Consider the following 17,805-nt stretch of genomic DNA (forward strand, 5'->3'; position numbering starts at 1 on the left):
AACACACTGCTGTCCCTCCCATTGCAGGTGTACTTTCCGATTCCCCAGCACAGCCATAAAGATCCAGTTCACATCACTATACCACAAAGAGGAGGCTCCGGCCTCCCCTCTCCGGCCGCTCTACCCACAGATCTCACCTCTCAAGATCCACATCCCGGAGCCGGATCTCCGGAGCCTGGTCAGCCCCGTGCCCTCCCCAACTGGCACCATCAGGTAGGTGGCCCTCAGCCTGTCTCTGTCCACTGGGAGAGAGGTTGGTCTTACCTTCTCCCCATGGGGAGAGGGGGTGGTCCTATGCAGCACCAGGGCCCACGTCTTCTGGGAAATCATTTGTTCATGAAGTTATAAAACTGTTTAGCTGATGGCTTACGTAAAAATCACTGGTGAACTCTTATAAAGATAAGTTTCACATATTAGGGTCTGTTAAAGCAAGCACAGGTATTTCTTTTTTTAAAGACATTGAAATGTTGGTGGGCGCAGTGGCTCACACTTGTAATCCTAGCACTCTGGGAGGCCACGGCGGGTGGATTGCTTGAGCTCAGGAGTTCAAGACCAGCCTGAGTAGCAGTGAGACCACATCTCCACTAAAAATAGAAAAACTAATAGGACCTTGTGGCGGGTGCCTACAGTCCCAGCTACTGAGGAGGCTAAGGCAAGGGGATCGTTAGAGCCTAAGAGTTTGAGGTTGCTGTCAACTATGATGCTGCAGCATTCTACCCAGGACAACTGAGTGACACTGTCTCATTGAAAAAAAAATTTTTTTTGAGACAGTCTCTTTATGTCACCCTCAGTGGAGTGCTGTGGCATCACAGTTCACAGCAACCTCAAACTCTTGGGCCTAAGCGATTCTCTTGCCTCAGCCTCCCAAGTAGCTGGGACTACAGGTTCCCGCCACAATGCCCAGCTATTTTTTTGTTGTAGTTGTCATTGTTGTTTAGCAGGCCTGGGCCGGGTTCGAACCCACTAGCCCTGGTATGTGGCCAGCGCCCTAACCTCTGAGCTACAGATGCCAAGCCACATTGAGATGTTTTAAAGTATATCTGTCAGGATATGGGGAACGTTGTTTTTTTGTAAGCCTCACTTGTAGAAACTCTTTGTAACATTTTAGAAGCTAATCTAGATTTCAGAGAAAGGAAAGTCCTTACACTTTATCTTACTTGGCATTCTGTACAAAGATAAGCTGCAGGAAGGTGTCAGGGAGAAAAGCAGCGCAGTCATGTGGACCTCTGGGGACTGCCTGGTCCTGCCAGCTCCTCATCCTGGTACACAGGATGGAAAAAGACATATGCTTGAGGGTCAGGTCAGGAGTTAATAAATTTGAAGTTTTTACTGCTTCATTACAGATATTTTTAAATGAAACTGGCTTTTCCCTCTGGGCTCCTGGTCCATGGCCCTGCGGGTGGGTGGCTTAGTGGTTCCTGCCCCAGCACACAGCAGTTCCTCAGCCTGCGGAAAAGGCAGGCTGCATTTTAAGATTGTTGTGAAAATTGTGTTGACTTCACATACATTGTGAAAGGGTCTGGGGCCACCTTTAAAGCACACCCTGACACTGTTGCTGGTTTGGAGCTGCAGATTCTCCATCCCTGTGTTCTAGTCACACATGGCCCTACCCTGCTGACCAGTGGGCTGACCACCTTTAAGGTTAGAGTTGTAAATCGGTTTCTCTTTGACCATAACCCTGGAGGGCTGGATTCCCCCAGTGCCATAGTCCGTGTTTTACTTAAACTTTTTGTTTTCCTGTCATGAAGCTTCAGTTACAAGTGAGGAGCCATTTGCATTTGAGTTGCTTGAAATTGGCTTCCTTTCTCCCCAGAGCCAGGGGTGGATGACTCTCTCCCTAGTGGAGAGAAAAGTTCAGTAGCAGCATGTAAGGGGCAGAGCCCACAGGTCAGGGCCAGAGTCTAAGTTCTGACGTGTGAATGGCTAGGTGTGTAACTTGGCCAGTTAATTAAGCTTCACTGCGCCTTGTGGTCCCTGTCTATCAAGCCAGCACTGTGATTTCATAATTCTTTATAATGGTGATGATAAATGATAACTTATTGGAAACCCAAGTTTTTGAATATGTCTAGTCCTGTTTGCAGAACCATAAACACATGTGGTGTTTTATTTATTCCTTGACAGCTTTATGAGAGAATGTTTTAGAGTTAGTGATGATGGTTACACAACTTTGTGAATATTCCAAAAACCCACTGAGTCACATACTTTAAAAAGGTAAACTGTATGATGTGTGAATTGTATCTCAATAAAGCTATTGAATGCCTTACATATACTTAAGTCTTTCTCCAGTATCACCTTAAAGCAGATGTTGCAGCAGTTGCTGAGACAGGTTCACATCTTGCTAAGAGCTCAGACTAGTCAGAGGGCTGGTCTCTGCTGTCTCCAACATGGATAGCGAAGGGCTTTTCATGTCCACTTCAGTCCAAACTAGGCCCTAGTTAAGGGGCTTGAGAGCTGCATGGGTTGTTAATATCAGGTTCTAATCCAGCCAAATAGAGGCTATTTAAGAAAGCAAAATGTTTTGGTTTATATCTGGAGGACTTAATAAAATATTAACCAGTAATAACCCAAATAAAAGAGTAGACAGCTGGTAAAGTTACTCAATAAAAGGTTTGTATATAAAGTAGCTTTTGTTTTAGAACAGAGGCCGTAGTTTGTAAAGGAGTTAAAAGAAGATCTTTTTTACAAAGTGAGTAAAGCTCACGCTGACTAGATCGAGCTCTTCAGAGAAGTTAGACTGGTGGTAGGTGAGTGCAGTTTGGGTTGGAGGATGAAGCCACTCTGCTCCTGGTCTGTACCTGACCTTCTTTCTTACTGCTTGGATTGGGGGCTCAGGTGGCCTGGTTTTTCCCCTGCCACGGGTCCTGTTCTTTAAAGTCTTCTGTCCTGGGTAGGGACTGGATTCTTGCTGGGAGAATTATTTGCGGAACAAGTAGTAACTCTGGGACTGGCTCTCTCACTTTTGGGCCTTCAATTGTTATAATAAAAGGATCTCTGTTTACATCCGTTTATCTTAGCGCTGTGGAATTCAATTGAGTATTTAGAAACCTCAGAGGCCCTTGAGGTTTTGCTTGCCAAGATCCTTTTCAGTTTGAGTTTCTGTCGTAGGGTGGAGCCGAGGTGTTTACAAACACTCTCCGCCTTCCCTGCAGCCCTCCCGGAGATCTGGCCGTAAAGGGGCGGAGTCTGAGCTGTCAGCTCCTGGCCCCGCCCCTTCCAGGGTCACTTTCCTAATTTGGGGCGCCTTCACCTGGGCGGCCTCGGCGACTGCGATGCGGGCATCCACTGAGCCCCTTCCGTCTGGGCGGCTGTTCCTGGAGGGGTACCCCACAGGGAGCCCTTCCATCGGACCCCACCCTCCCATCAGACACCCCCTTCCCATTTTGCTCTGAGCTCCTGTTTTCTGTTTCCCGGAGTGGGTGGGGTGGGGTGTGTGTGGTTGGTTTTCTTTTTTTTTTTTTTTTTTTTTTTTTTTTTTTCAGTTTATTTTTTCTACTCCGAAGTACTCCACCCAGAAAATGAATGAACTCTCTTTGAAATGCATTCCGCTATCTTTAGCAGCATTTGACCTTTTTCCTTTTTTGCAGAGAAGACACATTTTTAGGAAAGAATAAATTGTTTAATCATTTTCTAGGTATTACAAAAACAGACATCATTCTAAAAATTACTCCCGAGAAGTTTTTGAGAAAACTTCTGCAATTAATGAGAGAAAAGGCACAGCAAAAGTAACTCCTTTTTGCTCAGAAGGGCAAGATTTTTGAAGCTGTTTAAGAGGGCCTTTCCTGATTTCTCCAACGTGGAGATCAAAAATGAAAGTAACTTGTGAAATTCAGCAAGCGTTAGCAGAACATTATAGAAAACAAATTAAACAACTAACTTAAAAATCCCCTTTCAGTCATGATCTTTAAGCATAATTCTGCTTTATTGCTGGATAAAATTTGTGGGTTTTTTTTTTTTAGAGACATATTCTCACTTTATCGCCCATGGTAGAGTGCTGTGGGCTCTAACAACCTCCAACTCCTGGACTTGGGTGATTCTCTTAGCTGGTACTACAGGCACCTGCCACAACGCCTGCTATTTTTTGGTTGTTGTTGCAGTTTGGCCGGGGCTGGGCTTGAACTCACACCCTCCGTATTATTGGGCCAGTGCCCTACTCCCTGAGCCACAGGCACTGCCCCAGTTTGTGTTGTTTTATAATGTTAGAGATCTTTTTCGTTCAGAGGTTATTAGATGTGCATTGGAAATACTGTCTTTTTCTGACATACTTTGTGGCCTTCCCTCGGGGGAGTTCATCTGTTTAAAGGTTACTGACTGTGGCCTTCCTCATGTTTTCAAGAGGAGGCTGTTTGGATATATAACTGTCCATCCCAGAGATCCTCCTACACCCACAGACCTTGCCAGCCCCCAGCCCCACTCCACGCCCATCTTATGGAAATAAAAATTTGTGTTCCTTTACTTTTCCATTTTGCCTAAATCCATTCGTGGGGTATTTTGGGGTTCTAAAAGTCAAGAATATTATGTGAAGCTTGGTACGTACTAAAGGTCTTGTCTTTATTAGAGTATGTTAAGCTGTAGAAGTCCCTGGGTCTCCTGACAGGCACACAGATAACAGTCACCTCTGTGTGGTCAGGTTATTCAGGGACAGCCCTGGGGGAGCAGGAAGTACCCACAGGGGTGGGGAAATGCTAACATGCAGGCCCACTTGCTGATTATTTTTCACTAAGACTAGTCAATTTTTAAAATAGCTTCCCAGGGTTTTTACAGTTTTGAATTTATCGAAAATATTTTTTTATATTTGATAAATATATAAAATATATTTATATTTTATATATAAATAAATATAATAAAGAATACATTGTTATATGAATGAAGAAAAGCTAATATAATAAAGAATACATTCTTTTATTTATATTTATTATTTATTTATATTTATATATAAAATATAAATATATTTTTATGATATTTATATATATATTCTTTAAGAATATTTATATATTCTTTATTATATTTTATATATTCTTTAAGATAACAAACATTCTTTAAGATAATTATAAGAAACTTGCTCCAGAAGTTTTCTTTCCTTCTTATTTCTTTTTCAGATTATAGAGATGAGTATATGTCATATAAAATTCAAACATTTCAGAAAATGAAAGTGCCTTATTAGGACACTCCCCAGAAATAATCCCCTCTCACTACCAACCATCTGAGTTGTGTACATAGAAATTATATATGAGCTTCCTATGTGGAAATTAAGGAGTTAGTTTCTCCCCAGTTAAATTGTATCATCATTTTTTGTTTAACTAACAATAGCATTTTCTTCATTTGAACCACTCAATAATTGTATAGCTTGCTATTTCCTTCCTCATACCTTTGGTGTAGAGCTAATGACGGCCTCCTTCTGTGTGTGGTCAGATGTCTCTGCAGCGATTGCAGGCATATCCTGTGCGTCCTGCCAGTGGTGTTTACGACCATCAGTTTCACCTGCAGTGTGACAGCCTTGCGCTGGGACCCACTGCGTCTTCCAGCCAGAACTGGGTCTGGGGCCCCTCTGACCACAGGATCATCTTTTCTGTCTTCCTGGGAATTCCCGCTGGAGGTAGAGAGGGGAGAGGGCTCTTTTTTGATTCCTGTGTCGTCTTCTTTCCTAATTTGCTCCTTTGTTTTATTAAGAGAACACTTTCCAGTGCATTTCCTGGGAAGGGGCACAGGACATGTACATTTTACAAAAAAATTTTACATGCTTAGAAAGTATAGTTATTTTTCATTCCCCCCAGATCAGTGTTTTTCAACCTTTTTTATTTTATAGCATACTTGAACCTATAAACTTCTGTAGCACCTTTAAATTATGTTTATGAAAAAAAAAGTTAAAAGAAAAGAATATAGGCTCTGCGCCTGTGGCTCAAGCGGCTAAGGCACCAGCCACATACACCAGAGCTGGCGGGTTCAAATCCAACCTGGGCCTGCCAAACAACAATGACAGCTGCAAACAAAAAACAGCCAGGCGTTGCGGTGGGCGCCTGTAGTCCCAGCTACTTGGGAGGCGGAGACAGGAGAATGGCTTGAGCCCAGGACTTGGAGGTTGCTGTGAGCTGTGATGCCACGGCACTCTACGCAGGGGGACAGCTTGAGACTGTCTCAAAAAAAAAAAAAGGAATATACTTGTGCTTTGAACTTCTTTTGAAACTAATTTAATTAAGATTAAAAATTTTCACAGCACACTGTTTGAAAATCACTATTCTAGGTGGATGGTGTTACTGGGTAGAAAGTTCTAGGATGGAAACATTTTTCCCTCAGAATTTAAAATTGTTCTCTGGCGTTGAGTGTTGCTGTTAAGGAGTTTGGTCCATTCTGATTCTGTGAGGCTCCTAGGCTTCTGTGGGTACCTGCACATGGTAGCACCTTGGGTGACCTTGGGCAATCTCTTGCCATCCTTTGGGCGTATAATTGGATTTTCATCTGAAGACTTGTTTCCACCATTCTGGGAAATTATCAGTGCTGCCCCCATCCTTGCTGTCTCTGGGGACCAGTGTGTCAGGTGGCTTCTTGTTCCTCTCTTATCCTTTCCTCATGTTTGTCTCTCTACTTTCTGGGAGATTTTCTCTGGTCTTTCCTTCTTCTTTCTTGGATTTCATTTCTCTTCTTCTTTCAATTTTTAAGAGCATTTTCTTGCCCTCCCTAAGTTCTTTCTGTGGTGTTCTTACTCTCTCATAGACACGGGGCCTCTCGGGTGTATGAACCATGCACGCTTGGTTTTGAGGTGTTCTTCTTCTCCTGGGCTTATGCCGGCTTCCCCTGAGTCTCCTTTTCACTTGTTCTGTTTTGTTCTATTTACCTGACTGGTAGAAACTTTCCCCAAACAGGTGTGCCTTGACCAGCTATTCTCACTAAGAATGGGGTCCCAAAAGGCTGCCTGGGTCAGCGGGAGGTGATGGGATTGGGGTGGGGGCTCCTGGGCAGTGCTGGGGCAGGACCTTTTGCAGCACAGTCAGTGAGTCTCCCCCAGGAGGCTCCAGGCAGTGCGTTGGGGACAGAGGACACCGCAGCCTCTGCAGCCTTCTCAGTCCCTGTGGTCCCTGCAGAGTCAGGTCTTAGCTGGGTCTCCCAGGGGTTGGAAAAGGACCTGGCCACTTCTGATGGACTGGGACCCCTTGTGTTTCAGCAGCACTGCCCTCCCCAGAGCTTGAGGGTGTCAGGGAGACTTGGAAGGAACACAGGTGCTAAGGAGGAGGCTTGCCACAGGCTCTGGTGGCGATCTCCATTGGCCACTGCAGTGGTAGCTTTAGGTCTCTTGTCAGATTTATCTTTCTCAGCTTGAATTTTTTTTTTTTTTTTAAGAGACATTAGAGTTTCACTTTACCACCCTGGGTAGAGTGCTAGGGTATTACAGCTCACAGCAACCTCCAGCTCTTGGGCTTAGGCAATTCTCTTGCCTCAGCCTCCCAAGTAGCTGGGACTACAGGCGCCCGCCACAACACCCGGCTATTTTTTGTTGCAGTTTGATTAGGGCCGGGTTTGAACCCACCACCCTCAGTATATAGGGCCGGTGCCCTACTCACTAAGCCACAGGCGCCGCCCCACTCAGCTTGAATTTTTATCATAGTGCGACTGAGCAACCCTCTGGCCCATTGTCAGAGTTGCATTGCCAGGTGTGTCGTGGACAGTGCTGGGGCACCTCCCAAACCTGGCTCCTTGGAAGGACTGGGGGTTTTCCCTGGCAGGAACAGGGAGCTCAGGATCCAGCAACTTTCTTGCCTGAAGGGGAAATGTGATTTGGGAATTGTTTTTCCATAAAAAAGAGGACCAATCAGTGACTATTGGTCTGAAGCATGTGCTCCATGCTCCGCATCAGTCCTACCTCCAGGCTCAGGGTGAGGACAGCCAACATTTGCTCTGCATGCTGATGATCGTCCTCCTCCTATGCTCCTTCCTGAATCCTCACTTCTACACCCCTGGCAGCTGGGAGGTCGGGGTCTCAGCTCTACTGCGGGACCCTCCTCTGTCTTCTCTCTCCTGTCCCCTAAGAGATAACTTGGGTATTTATGCTGTCTTTTTAAGAATTTTTCTCAAATTGCTAATGTCCAGGAGCTATTCAGTGGAGTAGGACAAAATTCTAAGCATGAGCATTGAATTTCTTGATCGGTTTTCCCTGATGGCCTCCAAGGACCCTCTATGTAGTCACCAGTGCGGGAGCTTGCTTTGGAGCTCAGATGTCCCATCCTGCCCTTAGAACCATCCTCCATTCAAGTGCTTTATAGCCTGGAATGTTCCAGAGCTTATTCGTTGTCTTGCTTCCTGCCTCCCCCCTCAGATGGAGGTTTAACATCAGGGTGGCCCAGTACCAGGCGCGGCCCCGCAGCTAGGCCAGCGAGAGAGGACAGCTGAATGGGGGTTATTGAGAAACTGGCCACCGAGAAGGCCAGAAGAGCCGTGTGAGCAAATGCACGTTGTTCCTCAGCCAGGAGCCGTTGGGGAGCCTCACGGCATCACGTCTCCCAGTAACTGCCACATGGTGCACTGTCCCGCCCGAGTCCACCCCAGTGAGAAGCTGTTGGCGCAAACCAGGTCTGGTATTCTAGAAAGTAGTTACAAGCTTCCCTGGCCTTTTGCCCTGCTCCTGAGCCAGCCTTTGCCAAGCCTTGGTTTTATTTCCATTTGAAATCTTTCTGTCAGGAATGATTTTGGGTTTTAAACCTTTTCTTTGGGTTTTGCCTCCTAAGGTTTAGACATAAATTTTTTACCCTCTTTTATAAAATGACTGCTCAGAACAGGAGTGCAGTAACCTGCCTGGGCTCAGCATCACCATTTGCCATCAGAGCTGGTAGAGGAGTGCCCCTCGTCAGTCCCTGCATAGAACTGGAGGGTCTTCCTGTCACCTGAGAGGTGGACCAAGCTGAGCCAGCTGTCCTAGACCATCTTGGTGTGTTTCCAAGTGATAGCTCGGTTCATTGGCCTGCAGCAAGGTATCACCATCTTCGGGGCATTAGGTGTGCTTGGTCTGGACAGGGTACACCACTGCATTAGGTGTGCATTACAGGGGCTGTATTGTCTGTAGACTCAGTGACAGGTCTGGCCCACCATGGCCACGCTCCTGTGGAACACAGCTATGGGCTGTATGTGCAAACAGATGGCTGTGAAAAACCTGATCTTTGAGTGTGTGGATTGTTACTTATAAAATTCTTTATCGCTGTCTCCGCACCTTCCTTTATAAACTCGGGGTTTGTGTTTTGGGTTCAGAATTAAATTCAGAAAAATTCATGCTTGTTGATAAACCCTACACATACAGGACTTGCCCGCCTCTACCACCTTCAGGGAAGCTAGTGAAAAAGAGAACAGGAATTCTGAGTTTTTAAAATTCCGTCTGCCTGACATGGAGTCTTTACTGAAAAGGATAATGACCCACAATTGAATTTACCATGAAGATCAGTTGCCACTCTTAGCCACTCTTTGCCTTTCCTATCCATCCCTTGCTCATCCAGCAAAGGAAAGTCAGGATTCAGGGCCACCACCTAGGGCTGAGGGGTGGCACCAACAGTGGGCATGTGGGCTTGCATGTGGAGGTTGGAGAAGCCTTACTATTGGCACAGTTGGTGGGGGGTGGTTCCTGGCAGAGGAAATGGCACCAAGACTGGGAAGAAGCAGGAACACACAGGCTTGGTTCTGAGCTGACCTTCCAGATGCTTCAGCCTGGGAGGCAGGGCACTGAGGAGCATCCCAAGGGCTGGGGCTCTCTGTGGGGTGACAGGCACAGGCTTGCCACACCCTTCTGGGGACTGTGAGGAGGGGTGACCATCGGAGTGCCTTCTGTGGGGTGGGGTCAGGGGTTCCTGCATCTACTCTTGGTGTTCTCCTTGATTTTCTCTTTTTGGAATAGAAATCATTGTCAAATCAAAATTTATATGGCCTGCCTTAATTAGTTTGAAGAAACAGGCCCCAGCACATCCATCAGTCCAACAGACGCAGGTGCAGCCTGACGTCGCAGTTCCCACGGGTAGGACGAGAGATGAGAATGGGAGCCACCGGGGCCGAGCCAGCCCTTGTGTCACGGTCACTGCAGCCCACGAGAAAGGGACGCTGGACTGTGAAAAACACTAGGGTTGAGCAGGTGGCCATGGCTCTGGACAAAGCCATGGGTGCCTCTCCCGGTAGGGCAGCGTTTCCGCGGGACTCCTGCGGCGTCTTCTCCAACCGCCGCCCCCTACTTGGTGTATAGATGGATGGCGCCCTCTGCGGGCACCTGTAGTCTCTGCAGGAGTAACCGCGCGGAGGTTGTTCAGCCTTTTCTCATAGCGACATCTTGTGGACACCTCTGCACTAGCTGGCAGCCCGTGGTGACGATCCTGAGTCACGTGATTTGTGGCTCGCTGTCATGTGGAAGTGTCCCTGGATTGAGATGCAGCCCAGCGTGGTTGGGTCCTGTAGAGCTGCCGGGTTGGGCACTGCCCCAGGCCTGTACTGTGACAGGACGAGGGCCATGGTGCTCTCAGCCCCCCAGACCAGAAGTTACCACCAAAATGAAATGTATTTGCCATCTCCAGAGTCTTGTCTGGGACTCTTTGTAACTTTTAAACTTTTGTCCTCTGCTTGCACTTTCTCTGTCCTTTTTAAGAAGCTCTGCGGTCTAATGAAACTTCACCCCTAGGAGGTGTAGTGAGTTTCTTCTCCCCCTGCCATCATCCAGGCAGGTAGGTCCTGAAATCCTGTGTCCTGTGGAGCTCTCCTTTCAGGATCATGAACTCATGGTGTGTCCTTCTCTCCTCAGTGTCCCCAACTCCTGCCCGGCCAGTCCTCGTGGTGCTGGGTCCTCAGGTTACCGCTTTGTCCAGAACGTGACTTCGGACCTGCAGCTGGCAGCAGAGTTTGCAGCAAAGGCCGCCTCGGAGCAGCAAGCAGACACCTCAGGAGGGGACAGCCCCAAGGTCTGAGCCCGCCCCATCTTCTCTGACACATGTGGTGATCGAAAACAACCATAGGGACCCAGTGCAGGTGGCACATGTGTGCCCAGGGAACATGTCCACGCAGCAACTGGTCCTAACAGCTCACGAGAAATTTGGCTGCGGCTGGCAAGCAGAGCCATCGTCCTTTGCTCTTTCTGTGCCTGCATGAAGTCCATGGGCCATTTGCTGGTGATCTGTGTGTCATTCAGCAGTACGGTCTCACCATCTTCTCTGTGTTCCTTCTGTGGCTGGCAGACGGCCTCAGAGCTTTAATTCCAGACTTTGAGAGGAATGACACTTTTTGCTTATAACTTGTGTCTTAGTTTGTTTACATCTGATAACTGTTTTAAAATCAATTTGTTGAGGTGAGAAATTTGAATTTAGGAACTAAAGTATAATGAAAACCTAATTTTTCCTTCCCATGAGGCAAAAGCGGCTATTCCTAGCTAAATGTAAGTACACTAATGAAATAGTTGGAGGTCACTGGGATAGATTTCATCTAGACCCATGTGTTCTGGTGGAAGGGTCCTCTCTATGAGCAGGTTGGACTGTGAACCATCCCTTGGTAAGCCCTGTGCTCTCGGTTGCCCCGCAGGATGAATCGAAGCCGCCGTACTCATACGCGCAGCTGATCGTACAGGCCATCTCCTCGGCCCATGACCGGCAGCTGACACTAAGTGGCATCTACGCCCATATCACCAAACATTACCCCTACTACAGGACTGCCGACAAGGGCTGGCAGGTGAGGGCTTGAGGTCTAAAGTACTGACTACAATTGAACCCCCTGAGAACAAGATACTTCAGCAGACACATCACTTCATTTAAGACGACCAGAGAAGAGCTGGTTGTATTTTCACAGATGGCACATGGTACACCTAAGGTGCCTTAGAATGGTGGTGCCATTGAGTTTAAAATAGTGTTTTTTATTCATTTCCTTCTTTCGTATGCCCAGAACTGTGAAGATGGGTAAATTCTTTGTTCTGTGTCACACTTGTTGTGTCATAATCCTGTCTAAGGTGTACTTTACACATCGTGAGAATACAGCAGTCCACAGGCCTAGGCTGTGTGCATTTCATCTTTCTATGGGATTGTGAGGCCTTTCCTGTACCAGCCATGACGGACTCGTGTCGCACTTGTATCCATTTCTCCTAAGTCACTGTTTCCCGTTCAGCTCAAGCTCTGAGCTCTGTAAGACCCAGTTTTTTCCTTGACGTACCCCTAGACCACAGTTTGTCTTCCCGTTTCACTTTTCTGTGAAGAAGGGGAATGACAGTGTGCTTTGCACTTTCCCAGGACAGCACAGTTAGTGCTGGTACAGGAGCCCTCTGCCGCCTGATGGCCTATCCCAGCCATGCTGGTCCTGCACCTGTTACCTTCGGGTTTGGGGGGATCTATTTTCTGGTTTGCTCATAATTGGTGACTGTCTCTGCTTCCCTGCAGAATTCTATCCGACACAACCTCTCTCTGAACCGTTACTTTATTAAAGTCCCACGTTCCCAGGAGGAGCCTGGGAAAGGGTCTTTTTGGCGAATAGACCCTGCCTCAGAAGCTAAACTTGTGGAACAGGCATTCCGGAAACGGAGGCAGAGAGGCGTTTCCTGCTTCCGCACTCCCTTTGGGCCTCTGTCCTCAAGGTAAACCTCTCTGTGTTGCTATCCTCAAGCTGTTAGGGAAGTTCGTCTTCCCAGCATGTGGAGATTCACAGAATAGTCAGCCCTCTGCATCCTCAGATTCCATGTCCTCTGCTGCTGCCAGTCATGGATCAAAAATATTCAGGAAACAATAATTTTTAAAAATGCAGCAATAAAAAGTCATATAAGTAAAAACAACTACCTACACAGCCTTTACATCATATCAGGTATTCTTAGTAAAGCACAGGTGATTTAAAGTGTATGGCCAAATGTTTGTAGGTTATGGGCAAATACTACACCATTTTTTTTTTTCTGTAGAGACAGAGTCTCACTTTATGGCCCTCGGTAGCGTGCCATGGCATCGCACAGCTCACAGCAACCTCCAATTCCTGGGCTTAAGGGATTCTCCTGCCTCAGCCTCCCGAGTAGCTGGGACTACAGGTGCCCGCCACAACACCTGGCTATTTTTTGATTTGCAGTTCAGCCGGGGCCGGTTTTGAACCCACCACCCTCTGTATATGGGGCCGGCGCCTTACCGACTGAGCCACAGGTGCCGCCCGACACCATTTTATAATAGGGACTTGAGTATCAGAAAATTGTGGAGTCCTAGAACCAGTTCCCCATGGATTCTGAGAGACAAATGAATTATTTTTGGCATTTAAAAATTTAGTTTTTTTGGCTCGGCGCCTGTGGCTCAAGCGGCTAAGGTGCCAGCCACATACACCTGAGCTGGCAGGTTCAAATCCAGCCCAGGCCTGCCAAACAACAATGACGGCTGCAACCAAAAAAATAGCTGGGCATTGTGGTGGGTGCCTGTAGTCCTAACTACTTGGGAGGTGGAGGCAAGATAATTGCTTGAGCCCAGGAATTGGAGGTTGCTGTGAGCTGTGATGCCATGGCACTCTACCCAGGGTGACAGCTTGAGGCTCTGTTTCATAAAAAAAAAAATTCAGTTTTTTTTTTGTAAGAGAGAGAATCTCTGAGGACCAATGAACTTATATATATATATAATAGTAAAGTTAATAAACCACTGGGTATTTCTCTAACATTTGATTCTTAGGAGCTTAAATGTACGTAGTGAAGGGAAGGGTATCTGAAGGCAAGGAACAAATGGGTTATGGCTCACAGTGCTTTCTGTTGGAGTGTTTGATGCCCCGGCAAAGCCAGCTGTGTTCTTCCCTAAAGGGTGCCAATCTTTGGAGGGGCAAAGAAGGAGATGGCTGTTGGCTCCCAGCAGAGCTGATGCTGAGGAACTTGGCTTCTGTCTACAACAGGCACACCTGAGCCCAGGCCTCTTCTGCCCAGCTCAGGCCTGGCCACACGCAGTCTAGAAGAGCTGCTTATAGACAGCCTGGGTGGACCTTGCCCAGATCGCCCATCAGAGCAAGCTGACCCAGGTGTAGGGGAGATCTCCAGAGAGGTCCTCTCAGAAATTCTTCCACACAGAAAAAAACACAGCTAGTGCTCTCAATTTCAAAATTCTGCTTCAAATGTGATTCTATGAAAGATTTCATACATGCATAAACGTTCATTTCTGGTGTAGGTTCTGCCATTGTGATTCTCAGGTAAACTGGTCATGTTGGTACTGTAAAAATTTTAAAAAGTGTTCATTGTTTGGAAAGTTTCGGCTGAGCTAAGATTTTTTTCAAACAGCATTTTGCCTAAATAGGAATGTGAAGAGAAAGTTTATGAAACTATTAGTTTGCTAGGATGGTCGTAACAAGTACCACAAACTATGAGGCTTACACAACAGATAGTTGCTGTCTCACGGTTCTGGAAGCTAGAAGTTGAAGTCAGGGTGTTGGCAGAGTTGGTTCCCTCTGAGGTCTAGGGCAGGGAGTCTGGTCCAGGCCTATCCCAGAGCTTCCCATGGTTGCTGACAATCTTCGGGGTTCTTTGGCTTGGAGACGCATCACCCCAACCTGTGCCTTCACCTTCATGTTGCATTTCCCTGTACGTGTCTGTGTTAAGTTCCCCTTTGGTCGTTACAATCACCCTTATAATGACCCTGTCTCCAAATAAGGTCACATTCTGAGGTCCTGGGGGTCAGGACTCCAACATATCTTCTTTGGGGGATACAGTTTGACCCATAACAACCAACATGATTTCTTACTGTCAGTCGAGGGACGGTTTCAGGGGCTTTCTGTGTGTCCAGCACTGTCCTGGAAACCATGTATAAGGAGCCCCTATAAGGTTCCAACTTCAGGAAGGTCTTGAGTTTGTACCAAGTAGAATTTGCAGGATGAAGGGACATCCTTCAGGCCTGGAGAGTGGTGTGGAAAGAGCTCTGGTGTAGATGAGGAGGGGGCCTCCTGACTTCCAGGACTGGATGTGTGTGTTAGGGTATGAAGGAGGTTGTCGGAATGGGGAACTGGGATGAGTAAGGCCAGATTAGAGAGGATCTTGAAAGGAGTGTGGGCTCTTTGATAAGAACTAGAACCATGACAGACTCAAGACTGTGGAGTGGCCTGGTCACTGCTGATTTGAGAATGAGTCGCGTGAGCGTTGAAATAAGCAGACAAGGCCTCCAGATCATTGGGGGGAAAATAGACAAGAGCTAAGAGGTCTGGCCAGATTGAGGGCAGCAAGACGGGAGGGGGAAGCCAGGGGAGACCCAGCACAGCCACACACAGTGGACACAGCACATTTGGAGTGGCCAAGGATATTTGCAACATGGATTGGGAATGTAACATTAAGACTAGTTTCTTCCCCCAGACCATACCTGGTCAGTTCCAGCTTCCAGGGTCTGTGCTGAACAAGCCTGTGTGTTGTGGTGGACCTGCTCAGTGGTGTGGGTGGACCTGCCTTTGGTTCACAAAGAAGAAAGCTGGTTCTGTGTCCAGGGCTGAGTCTCAGCTCTGGCACAACTGTGCCTGCCAGTACTCCCTGTCAGCCATTGTTGGGAACACTTCATTTTAGAACCCAGGGTGATGGTGATGGGGCTGCAGGATAAAGTGGTGCCCTCAGAACCCGTGTGCCTCTTAGTTGTCATTCTCCTGGTGGGAAGCTGTGCCCAACGCATGGAAGCTCACATTTTGTGACACAGAAAGCCGAGCCACTTTCATGGAAGACTGGCTGGCACCCTTCAGGAAATGAACCTGCAGATTGTGGCATTTGCTGGGGGCCCCCACAAGACTGACCCCACCTACTTGGTGAAGTCTCCCACACCCGGCTTCCCTCGAATGGAGCTTTTTTAGCCACCTGCTTCATGTCGTCAGAAGACATTGGCACTGCCCAAGCGTTAGTGTTGGAAATGCATCAAGAGGGTGAAGCCCAGCGCCGGGGCATGTAGCAGAAGGGATTTGGGAGTGACATTGGGACACTTGATGCCTATTAAATGTCCTTTAATCCTTTGCCTACTGACTTACTACTGTGCACCTTTCTGTATCTTTTGTTCACTTTTCAGGAGTGCCCCAGCCTCACCCACTCACCCTGGGTTGATGTCCCCTCGTTCAAGTGGCCTGCAGACTCCAGAGTGTGTGTCTCGAGAGGGCTCACCCATCCCACACGACCCCGACTTTGGGTCAAAGTTAGCTGCTGTTCCAGAGTATCGGTATTCCCAAAGTGCACCCGGTAAAGAGTGGTTTTATCCTTTTACTTAATGTGTCAGAACTTGGGACAGCAGGTGGTGGGACTGGGTGGGCATGGGGAGTCACTGCCCTCTCTCTCTGTCCCTCGTCCAGGCTCACCTGTTAGTGCCCAGCCAGTGATCATGGCTATGCCTCCCCGACCATCCAGTTTGGTGGCCAAGCCTGTGGCCTACATGCCAGCCTCCATAGTGACTTCACAGCAGCCTGCTGGCCACGCGATCCACGTCGTGCAGCAGGCCCCCACGGTCACCATGGTTAGGGTGGTCACCACCTCTGCCAGCTCTGCCAATGGGTACATCCTGGCCAGCCAGGGCTCAGCAGGAGGCTCCCAGGACGCTGCAGGCACAGCTGTGCTGGACCTGGGCAGTGAGGCCAGAGGTAATGTGGCGGTGGCCAGTGGCCTTTGCAGAAACTCAGGGGCTGTCCTGTCCTCTGGGAGGTGGCACTTTCAGCCTAGGCCTGGGGGCTCAAGGAGGATGGTTGTCAGGCATCTGCCCACCCTGCCTATCTTTGTAAATCAGCATTAATTGTTTTCAAAAACTTCTTCCTTTGTTGAATGGTACCTTCAAATGCATATAGCTGTTTCCTTGAAATATTTTTTTCTCTTAAGGTGACATTGAATTAAATTGTGAGATTCTGCATAAGATTAGAATTTAACATTTTCCACAGGAGAAAGAATAAGCCTGGAAGGGTGATTCCTTAGAGCAGGAGACTTAGAATGTCATTTATAGCAAAGAGAAGCTGTGGATTTCTTCCTAGGGAATCGCTGGGGTAGATGTTGAAAATGCAGCTAATACTGTGGAAGGTCCTCTCAGGAATTCTTTTACATTAAGCAGCATTTCCTACTTGTTATTACCACTGTTGACTTAATCTCAGCAGTAATTTTTATTTGTTATAATGAAAATACCATTTTGGTGAAGGAAGACTAAAGCAGATCATTTCATTCCACATAATACATTCTCTTTCTCAGATTAAATTTTGGTTAGCTCAAGTTAAGGTTCTAAAAATACTCTTCTAAAATCCTACTAATTATCTTATTTGAAAATATGCGTGTATTTCATTGGTGGGACTTTTCTTTTGAGAACCAAAGTTTCCCCAGTGCTACCTTCACTCCCCTCATTGGCAGGCTTCCTGCCGCAGCATCGATGCATACCCATCGCCTCATTGGTCGAGTGTGGTTCTTTTCTATTTTATTTTTATTTTTTGTTGGGGATTCATTGAGGGTACAAGAAACCAGGTTACACCGATTGCATTTGTTAGGTAAAGTCCCTCTTACAATCGTGTCTTGTGCCCAAAAGGTGTGGCACACACCAAGGCCCCACTCCCTCCCTCAGGTGTGGTTCTGACACTGTTCCTGTCCTGCAGGCCTGGAAGAGAAACCCACCATCGCATTTGCCACAATCCCCACAGCCAGCGGAGTGATCCAGACAGTGTCCAGCCAGGTGGCCCCTGGAGTCCCCGGACACACAGTCACCATTCTGCAGCCAGCCGCACCAATGGCCATTGGGCAGCACCACCTTCCCGTCCGGGCCGTCACACAGAACGGAAAGCATGCTGTGCCTACGAACAGTCTAGCTGGCAGCGCCTACGGTGAGGCCCTGTTCAGGCTCCAAGCTGTGTCCTGAGCTTTGTGGCTCTGCCACAAGTCAGTGC

General features: G+C 47.5%; 1 protein-coding gene across 1 annotated transcript in view; it reads left to right on the plus strand.

The window, feature by feature from the left end:
- FOXK1 (forkhead box K1) overlaps positions 1-17,805 on the plus strand; it is a 70,982-nt gene that overhangs the window by 50,587 nt on the left and 2,590 nt on the right. The window contains exons 2-8 of the mRNA XM_053555833.1: positions 28-213; positions 10,757-10,913; positions 11,527-11,673; positions 12,372-12,565; positions 15,969-16,135; positions 16,246-16,530; positions 17,518-17,742. Coding sequence (XP_053411808.1) covers positions 28-213; positions 10,757-10,913; positions 11,527-11,673; positions 12,372-12,565; positions 15,969-16,135; positions 16,246-16,530; positions 17,518-17,742 — 1,361 coding nt within the window. The remainder of the gene's footprint in view (positions 1-27; positions 214-10,756; positions 10,914-11,526; positions 11,674-12,371; positions 12,566-15,968; positions 16,136-16,245; positions 16,531-17,517; positions 17,743-17,805) is intronic.

The sequence above is a fragment of the Nycticebus coucang genome, chromosome 12 (genome assembly GCF_027406575.1).
Source record: "Nycticebus coucang isolate mNycCou1 chromosome 12, mNycCou1.pri, whole genome shotgun sequence".
Classification (NCBI taxonomy): Eukaryota; Metazoa; Chordata; class Mammalia; order Primates; family Lorisidae; genus Nycticebus; species Nycticebus coucang.